Source organism: Fundulus heteroclitus, chromosome 17 (genome assembly GCF_011125445.2).
Source record: "Fundulus heteroclitus isolate FHET01 chromosome 17, MU-UCD_Fhet_4.1, whole genome shotgun sequence".
Classification (NCBI taxonomy): Eukaryota; Metazoa; Chordata; class Actinopteri; order Cyprinodontiformes; family Fundulidae; genus Fundulus; species Fundulus heteroclitus.
In genome coordinates, this window is record NC_046377.1 from 15,969,619 (window position 1) to 15,979,836 (window position 10,218).

The 10,218-nt window shown below is 39.9% G+C and overlaps 1 protein-coding gene across 2 annotated transcripts; it reads left to right on the top strand.

Moving 5' to 3' along the window:
* The first annotated feature begins 2,241 nt into the window (after nt 1-2,241).
* kera (keratocan) lies at nt 2,242-8,595 on the top strand. Of its 2 annotated transcripts, XM_036149214.1 has the most exons (4): nt 2,242-2,587; nt 5,706-5,764; nt 6,767-7,634; nt 7,738-8,595. In XM_036149214.1, exons 3-4 carry the CDS (start codon nt 6,773-6,775, stop codon nt 7,905-7,907), a joined length of 1,032 nt encoding a protein of 343 aa, XP_036005107.1. In that variant the 5' UTR covers nt 2,242-2,587; nt 5,706-5,764; nt 6,767-6,772; the 3' UTR covers nt 7,908-8,595. The 2 variants fall into 2 exon arrangements, with proteins under 2 accessions (XP_036005107.1, XP_021175773.2); XM_021320098.2 differs by lacking the exon at nt 5,706-5,764.
* Nucleotides 8,596-10,218: the final 1,623 nt, after the last annotated feature.

Below are 10,218 nucleotides of genomic sequence, written 5' to 3' on the forward strand. Positions count from 1 at the left end.
GGAAGTAATTACAGAGACAACGGGTGATAAAGTGAGAGGGCGGCAATGAAATGGCAGAAGACAGAAGGGAAACAGAGCTATACAAGAATACAAAACCACAATTAATAAACAGAAGATGACAAAATAAACCCACCCATGACCTCCTCCACCTGGTCAGAAACCTCGTCTCATCTGAAGAAAACTTCCTGCAGGGCATTGTGCTGCCACCACCATCTTTCACTGTGGGTATAGCTTTATTTCAGTGTTGTTGGGCGTCATCTCTGTGCCAGACGTCCCATTCGGAATAATGCCTCTAGAGTCTAGACATTTGCAAAGACCCTAATAAGCACTTATTAGAAATGCGTGCATGTTATTCAGTGTTGCTTGGCAGCCAGTATCAGTCTTGACTTAATCCTGCTTGAGCAAAGTTCTAGTTTTAGTAACGTCGCTGTTGTGCCATACTTTCTGCAGTTATCTACCTTCACTGTGTTATGATGTACGTATTAACCCTTTCCGGCTAAAGGTATTCCCTTGCACATCCAAATGACACAGTGACTTGTGTAATAAGTCTAATTGAAACAATGTGGAAGTAATAGGGAATGACAGTAACTCCGCCACAAAGTGGTAGGTGACATAAAACCACAGAGTGCATCATCTGATGCACAAAGTGCCAAGAGTTAGCAACTTACTGCAGAGTCAATAGCTACCAACTTCCAAACTTCATGTGACCTCCACAAATGCTTAGGAACAGCATGCAGAGAGCTTCATGTAAGGGGTTTCCATGGCTGAGCAGCTGCTTCCAAGGTGGAATAAACAGCAGTGGACGCAGTGGCGTAAAGCACGCTATCCCTGAACTCTAGAGCTGTGGAGGCATGTTCTCTGGAGGGACAAATCAAGCCTTTCTGTTTGCCTATCAATTGGGCAAGCCTGGGTTTGGTGGTTGCCGGGACAAAAGCACACAGGACTGGTCTGAGGCAAGTGTAAGATTTGGTGCCGATGGGGTTTTCACCAACCGGACAGAACACATTTGTTCTAGGTTTTGGGGTTTGAAAGCAGATAGGTTCTGCTTTTCATCCGATGCCTGTTTGGGTTTCTTGTCTGCTTTGAGGAAAACCCAGTTGGGATAGCCACATTGCTCAAGGGCCTGTCTCGTGTGAGTTTTCTCCTTCTCCCAGGCTCCTGAGTTTGAGGGGACGTTGTCTGCTCATAGGTTAGGGCAACGACTGTGAACATCAGTGTCTGACCTCACAAATGCACTCCTGGCAGAATGGTCAAAAACATTACATAAACATAACTCTAAACCTAAACGCTCCCAGAAGAGTTAAAGCTGTTATAGCTGCAAAGTGTGGGCCAAACTCATATTGATCTCCATGGATTGGGAATGGGATGTCACTCAAGTTTGCATGTCAGTGAAGGCATACGAACATATACCTTTGGTATGTGTCATGCAGTGTTTGTAAACCTCTCCTGCCAGATAGCTGTCAACCATTGGATCCTTTTGATGCTTTGTATCTGTCTGCAAACCAAGACTTTAGCTACAGGATGCACATAAGCAATCATTAGGAAATTCCTTGAAGGACAGCGCCATTTCAGCTTTATTATATTGATAATAGTTAATAGCGTGTGCAAATCTAAGAAGCTAGATCTCTTACAAACCTAATAAAATGGTGCTTCAAAAGTATTAGTTAACGGATGTCTAGAACCAAATCATTGCAGCTTTTTATTATTCACTTTCTTCACTCTTACAAATTTGTTATTCTTCAGTTGAATTTTAAGGGATATGTGTCACATTATGTGTGGACAAGATTTGAAATCATTTATCAATGTCTAGCTTGTTGTGCAATATCTGCACAGCATTGCCATGCTTTTTTTTTTTTTAAATAAAACTAACAAAAATCTTGTTCTATCCTGGTGCAAGAATTGGCAAAAAAAAATTATAATTAACCCCACTTTCAACCCTTAACTGTGGTTTAAAGTTTGTGCAAAGAAAGAATTATATCTGGAGCCTTTGGCAAAATGTTTTCTACTTTTGTTTTTGTTTTTTTGGTGGGGGGTGGGGGGCTACAAAAATTAGCCTTAGGATGCAACCAAAGAGGGGTGTGGACTTCCTCTGCAACCTTACCTGTCAGCCTAATATCTCACCTCAAAGCCTGTTTGCTAAAAGTGTGCCATAACCTAGCTTTGCACTCATCCCCCAAAGTTACTAGTCAGAAGCGTACCCTCCATAAAAAAAAAAAAAAAAAAAAATGTGTTTAGTTGGGTGGGGTTCCAGTGCTTTACCTCTCTAGAGACCACAGACAACTGAGGGCTGAAGATTTTAGAATAAAAAAAAATGAAAGAGGTGGGAGAAATTCTGCTGGGCTGGCAGAAAAATAAAGTGACAATTCCTGAAAGGACATCCCAGCTCACAGTCGTCCTCCCACCGACAACACGAGCTCTATCTGCTCGGTTCACCCGGTGTGCAAGGTGTTGCATGGAGAAGATCTAACGACAGCAGCTAAGGTCCAATGACTGACAGCTGGGAAAAAGGACAACCATCAGAGTGAATCTCTGGAAGCCGAGCCTCACCTGGCTGTGAGCAGATCTCATCCTTCAGCTGGAAAACCAGGTAAAAATGTTAGCTTTCTTTTTTTGTTAGAAATCTTACGAAATGTTGCAGTTAATCTTTGTGACGGTTTAGATAAGATTGGATTTACATTCATATTTGTTTTGTTTGTCCTGTCCTGATCTTTATGTCAAAGTTTGCACCAGCAAGAAATAAAACATCTTGACCAGTTTTGAAATATAAAAATCAATATTGTGCATTTTCTGAATTTTATATTATATTAATTTGTATTGTATGTATATATATATATATATATATATATATATATATATATATATATATATATATATATAACAGTTTAACTCAACTTAGCTCCACTTTATAAGTTGTGCAGTTTCAAAACAACAGGGATCAGTACAATTCTCCCCCTTGCAATAATTACCCATAAACAGAGATTCCTTCTGACAAACTAACAAACTCCCACAAACTCTCAACTCCTGTGGTGCATTTCAGTCGAGCTATAAACTGGATACAGTTCTGCAAACTCATGTTGTGCACATGAAGGCAGTTGTGTAATTATAACTGCTGGCACAGTGCAAAAGACTGGCAAGAAATTAGCACTATGAGAATCCTTAGCATGTGTTTCTCTTTAGTTTTCTCAGGCACGTTGCTGCCAGTACTGGTTTTCGGTAAACATGTGTTTCATTTTACAGACATCGTAAAGCCCTGACTCACCGTTCAGCAGCAAATCTTGCACACAAGGTTATTGTTTTTGTCAGATATGGTTTTCGGTTGCACCGGTTTCTTTTGTAATTTCTGCATTTAGTGCACATTCCTCACTCCCTGATGTTGTTAAAGACTCCAAGACTTGGAGTCTTGGAGTCTTTAACTCCTTTCAGACGAACAACTTCATTGATCCTCCATCCATCCTTGCACTGCTATTGATTAGTGGTATGAGAGAGGGTTCGAAATCTTAGTGTAAACATATTTTTAGCATTTAGGGTACAAATGGGCTGTGCTCAAAGCAATTCTAAGTTCTCTGTAGCTGATCCAGTAAAAAAAAAAAAAAAAAAAAAAAAAAAAAACGACAAGCTAAGGGCATCATTATTATGTCAACTTTAAGTGTGAGATTTACAACAAGCAAAATGTAGATGTCATTACACAGCAGGCAGAATGGAGGAGTTGCTTCAAGCTAACATTATTTTTTTTTTAAAGGAGGTTAAATAATTAGAAGAGTGGTTGTTTAAGAATGTATCAAAGTCTTCTTAGGTGAAGTTTTTAATCCCTCATTCCCCCAAATTTGTGTGGTTTTTCAGACAGAAAACAATTTGTTTAATGTATATGTGAATTGATGAACCCAGTCTACTAAAACCCTCTATAGTTGTTTACAACATAAAAAGGCGTTCATTTAGCCCAAAAATCCATTTTTAGATTAGCCATCCATTATGCAATCTTCCAAATTTGTGTAGATCAATTATCAACGCACATGAATACACCATGGGGAGAACAGGAGGGACTCTAATGGGCTTGCACCGCTGATCGTGGATAAGTGTTGCTCCTGTCCTCACAAGTTGGAAGGGATTATCTCGTTGCATCTCGAGCGCTTGCCGTCATCGCTAAAAATGAGCACGGTCTCATGCCTCTGTGTTGAAAGGCAAGTAATCCTGATGTTCACTGGCTTCTGCAGGAGAAATTGCATTGCATGCCTGTGGCCAAACTGCGTAAACATTAGTGTGACCTCAGTCCCGTAAAACCATTACTTCTTGTGCCTGCAGCAAATGTTTTAAACTTAGGCTTTGTAATTTAATTTGATTGACGTTACAGCAGCACATCTGAACAATGTGCCATTCCCCCAAAAGCACTCTTGACGTGATTCACATACTGAGTTCAGCTTATTTGGGGCCATTTTACCAATATCATCTAAGACAATTTACGAGACAAGCAACTCCAAATAATATGAACTCTTTGGAGCAATCCTGCTCTGTTGCAGTGACAGTAAAGATGACGCAAGGGAAGCATCTTAAAGTATTGATCCAGGAGTTAGGTGCAGTAATAGCTCAGTCAGACGCTCAATTTTCCAAAGAAACACGGCAGAATAAAAAGCACCTGTGTACAGCAATACTAAACATAAAGAAAAACAAAAGGTAGGCAGCGATATTAACAGCCATTCTTCCTTCAGTGACTCATGCCAAGAAATGGACCGAGGAGTAATAAGAACAAAATGCAGAGAGTTAATCTCTAAAATAGCTCCAACAATGGCTCCGTCAAAGAATCATCACTGCTAAACAAAGAATCACTCAACCAGGAGTACTTTCTATGGAAAGGAAAACAAGGCATAGAGAAAGTTGATAGCAGCAAGAGCTCCAATCGGTGTCTCCACTGACAACAGAGATGTGGCAAAAATACTGAATCACTAGACCTTGGATGAGAAAGGAGAAAGCAAAGGTTAATAACAGCAATACCTACATCAATGCCTCTGTCAAACAAAGATAATCACCAGACCAGATTTATGGAAGAAAAAACACCCAATGCTATGATGCAAACTACATGAAATGAGCAAAGTGAGAAAATACCAAATAGGGATTCTGGTAGGTACAAACACCCTATATGAAACCCTGGTTGTTTTTACTGCAGTTGTGACAATACCAGTTACGGATGCTTTTTTTCACTCAGGTTTACTCTTCATCAGTGACCATGATATGAGCTTACAGTCCTAGCAGACAGTCTTTTGTTGGGGTCCACTATTTAGTTCATTTCAATATTTGGATAGAGATGCCTATCCAGCATTCTTTTAAGTTCCCTGTCGTCTGTAAGCAGGTAAACTTTGTAGTTTGTTCAGTAATTCATCCTGATTTCACTCTCATCAACTGACGCACAAATCTAGCTCAAAGGTTGATGAAGGACACTAGATTTCTTTGCTAAGATCAGACATGTCATCATGAGGAGGGAGGGCTGCCCATGTGGACATTAGCAATCTAAGAACACGTAAATCTAAGCAAAGTGGGCCATGTCTCTGAGAGCTAAAAATACTCAACAACCCATACAACCCCTCTTGTTTGGGCCACCTGATTGGCTAAGAGCGGCTTTAAGGTCCATCCTGAGTGACAGGTTGGCACACGTTGAATGAAACAGGCTGCGGTACAAATACAGGGAAGTGAGACGAGCATCCCTGTCATTTCAGACCACGCTTAATCATTTGCCGAGGAAGGACGCTGCTAAGAGAAACTTAGAGAACTGAAGGTAAGAAGAGCTTCTTGAATGAAGAAGATTAGTCGTGCTTCGATGTGGTTGTAGGTGAACATGTTTACGAGAATGAAACACTTCAAAAGCTGCGTTGTGTTTCAGTGATAGAAACAGATTTGTATCCCATTGTTAGTTGGTGTTTTGTCTACCAGACCCATTGATCCTTGATGGAATTACATCTCTACCCCGCTGCCACAGCTTGTGTACTAAATAATGGTCAAACGCTTCAGCCTGTATAACCATAGGCACAACTCTGAAAGGAGGCGGTTCAGCATTGTCTTTGAAGTGGGCCCGTCCATGGAAAAGCTTGGCCCACGCAAAATGAGTTCCAGACAAACCTGGAGCGCATCAAGAATTTAAACAAGCACCAGATGGCAGCTGAGACAAAAAAGTAGAAGTTTAAAGAGGAGGTCTAACAGGAGATAACAAGACCTTCTCTAGACCTTGTTCATTCCTCTTGGGATTTTTGCTTTTTGATGCTTCTTCATCAGTTCTTTTGTATTTGCATTCTTTGTCACTGAAATCTAATCCCTACAACTTGGATGTGTCAACATTTGCAGGCCTCATTGCCTCCGTTGTTCTAAAGGTAGTGGGAAAAGTTGGCTAGTGATCTTTATAGTATGTTTTCCTAATTACAACAGAACAAGGAGGATCTTACTACTTACTACTTAAGTCTTAAGCTTGTCTAAGGCAGTTAAAGTTGACCTGTCTTTTGTCCTCTGCCTTTCACGGATAAAGTAATGAAAGAAGAAGACACTATTAGACAGTTTGCTGCCATTAACAATTAACTAATCCTGTGTCTGATGTTGGCTGTGTTATTTGTACACTTTATTCATTTAAACAGCATTAATGGTTTTAAGAGACTCTTGTCACTCAAGTTCTCACAGAAGATTTGATTGCTCACAAGCAACTGAACCAATGAAATCTTGCCTGTTGTGGTATCAGATTTAACCCTCCTTAACCACAGTAACGGTATTTTATCTGCTGTTTCAAACATAGGTCGACATGGCTGCCCTCCAGAAGCTTTTCAGCGTTTTGTGCCTGGTAACACTTGCCGTCAGCCAGGACATGCCTTACGAGGAACTCCTTGCCCAGATCCAAGCCTGCCCGAAGGAGTGCACCTGCCCCCAAAACTTCCCCCGTGCAGTCTACTGCGACAACAAAGGGCTGAAGAGCATCCCTAAAATCCCTCCTTACACGTGGTATCTCTATCTGCAGAACAATCTGATTGAGACGGTGCCATCAGATGCACTGCAGAACGCAACACAGCTGCGCTGGATGAACCTAAACCGCAACAAAATCACAAGTGACGGAGTAGAAGAAGGTGTCCTGGGTGCAATGAACCACTTGGCTCATCTGTATATGGACGACAACCTGCTGTCCACTGTGCCGTCACCGCTGCCAGCCAGCCTTGAGCACCTACGCCTCTCTCGCAATCGCATCTCCAAGATTCCTGCAGGCGTGTTCATCGGCCTGGACAAGCTAAACCTGCTGGATCTTCAGGCGAACAAGCTGATGGATGATGCTGTCACTGAAGTAAGCCTAAAAGGTCTTACCAACCTGGTTCAGATCAACCTGGCAAAGAACCAGCTGAGTAGCATGCCCCTTGGACTGCCACCCACCACCACCCAGCTTTTCCTTGACGGTAACAACATTGACAAGATCCCTGCCGACTACTTCAAAGGTTTGCCCAAGGTGGCATTTCTGAGGCTCAACCACAACAAGCTTGGCAGCAGTGGCGTTCCAAAAGATATTTTTAATATCTCCAGCATGCTGGACCTGCAGCTGTCTCACAATCAACTGACGGAGGTTCCGGTCATTCCCTCGGGCCTTGAGCACCTTTACCTTGACCACAACAAGATTGCAAGTATGTTTTCATGCAAAAAGTAACAGCTCTTTTGGGTATATAAAGGACTGTTTATTCAGGAAATGAATCTAAACAACCTATTGCATTTGTTTGTTTTTTCCAGGTGTGAATGGCTCCAGTGTGTGTCCCATCTCTGTTGAGGCGCTGGATGGCTCAACGAATGAAAGCGTGCCAAAGCTTCGTTACCTCCGACTGGATGGCAATGAGATCAGTCCACCGATTCCCATGGATGTTGTCACCTGCTTTCGTCTCCTCCGGTCTATTGTTATCTAAACAAAAAAATCTACAATGTGTTGCGAGCTAATTCAGTTCCCACACAACTATTGAAATGACACGGATGTTGTTCCGGTAGATGCGACTTGCAAAGCCTACGCTAACATTACGATTTCCATTGTTGCGTCTTGGAATGTCTTTACAGCGGGTTAGGAATAAAATCCAAAAGAAACACACTAATCGATAGATGTCCTCGATATATTTGTTGACCGCTAGCTGTGCCTTATGTCAGTGAAAAAAACCCAAGTGTAGACCTCTGACCTAAGAGGTATTTCCCTTTAGCATGTGTGTAAATAAATGCAGTAAATATATGTGTCAATGGGATGTGGTGAGATTATGAACTGGATTTTAAGAAATTGCAAACTGTCCATATTCTTTTTTTTCTTCCTTTGACCACTTTTTTGTAGGCAGAGGCTTGATGAACAGGCATGTGTTCTAGGTTTGTGTTTTTTTTTTTTTTTTGCTCATAAAAAGAAAACCTCTCTTTCCAATATGCATACGTATATATTGTTGGTAATTTATTTTTATTTAATATTGGGTGAAACTGAGTAGAATCCTGTGAATATTCATGGCCAACAATGCTTAATGTTTTGTATACAGAAAATGTGAATATTTGCCAACTTTATTTTTTAAATTCTGGTTGTTATTTTTCTGAATACACTGAGCAGGGGATTTCATTTTAAATTCTCTTAAATACAAATAAAACTTCTAAGAATAAAAATGAGTGATATTTTTGTTTTTTTTTACATTCACAGCACTTTTATAAAAGTGATTAAATGTCTACAACATTTAGCAATTCATAGTTTGCATTATTCTGCATGCCATTAACCTGCAAACTAGAAACTGGGAAGTTAAAGTAATATAATCTGATAGTATTCCAGTTTTCCGCTTTTCTGAAAGTAGGAAAAAACATGGATGCGCGCAGCAAAGCTTTTGTTAAATGTATAAAATACAGCCTGAGTCACAGAATGATTTTTAGTCACCTTTTATTTAATTTTCTTTTACTGCGTTTTATTTTAAAGCTATTAGTTGTTCATCTAAACAGGTGGCAAGTCTGCATTGCTCGTACGGTAGGGTGGCTATATTTCCATTTGCAAAAAGAAGAGACTTGGCCTAGTCGTGAAACACTTCAATAAAACTTTCTTTACTTTGATTGGCTCCAGGCATGGTACAGACAGAACGTGAAAACTGGACATGTCCAATCAAAAGAGGACGTTTCGTCACTGTATTATATGGCCACTATGGCCACTGCTACAACAACAATGACAAAAACACTGTTCTACGCCGTATTTTAAACACATAAACCGCATTGAAACATCTTGTTTCATAAACACTGAAAAGTAGTATGTGTACAGCTGACTAAATGTTACATAAATAATAAAGAACTGTTAGAAACGATTCAATTATGAGGTTTTAGTCTGTGTTGCTTCAACTAGTAGCCATCTTGAATCTTGAGGCTGTGTATGGTCGTGTTGCTCTGACTTTCCAAATCGTCATTCCAATCTCTGGGGGCATTCCTGTTAAAATTTCCTTCTTGGAGGTCGGAAATTCCTATTGTCGAGTACAACTTGAATGCAGGAATAGGCTAAATTGGAGTGTAAACACAAATAATGATCCTATAATATGAGTTGCATTGTCCATACATTATATACATGAAGAAACACAAACTTTTAAGATGTGTTTTCAAAATGCATAGAATAAGGTATCTACTAAACACAGACTTATTAGGAGTTTGGGGAATGATAGAGCAATCTAACTTATTGTTTTAGCACTGGTTGTTGTTAAAGCATGTTCCTAAAATAAATCAAAAGCCATCTAAAAAGCCCCTGTTTTGAATACCCTCGGTTTATTAACAATTAAAGCCACAACAGCCATTGTTATGAGGCCTTTCAAGATTTTTTCAGTGTTCCTGCAAAACAATGAAACGTAACCAAAAATGTTTTTGTCCTTTCAAGTGGGTATCTTTAAATTATTCATATTCAAAGTATTTGTGTAAATAAAGTTTTGATCTCAGTTGTTGGTATCTTTCCTAAGTTTATGTTAGCTGCTCCAGTTTCTAAACATTGTCACCTACTTTTGTCTGCAAAGTGAGAAAATATACCAATTTCTGTTCTATTTGGTCCACCCACAATTAACTTAAAGAGCACTAAAATGTATTCTACACTGAATAGTCAACAAGTCATATCAAAAGCAAAAGTGAATGCTAATGAGATACTGAAATTCTAATGCAAAGTAAAGTTTCTACGGCTTATATTTAAGTCTATGAACTGATTGCAAGTCTATGAAATGATTGCACATAAAGAATCAAGAT

Coding starts and splice junctions, on each gene's coding strand:
- kera (XM_036149214.1), top strand. CDS start 6,773: ATGGCTGCCCTCCAGAAGCTTTTCAGCGTTTTGTGCCTGGTAACACTT. Junction 7,635..7,737: donor TGACCACAACAAGATTGCAA/GTATGTTTTCAT, acceptor TGTTTTTTCCAG/GTGTGAATGGCTCCAGTGTG.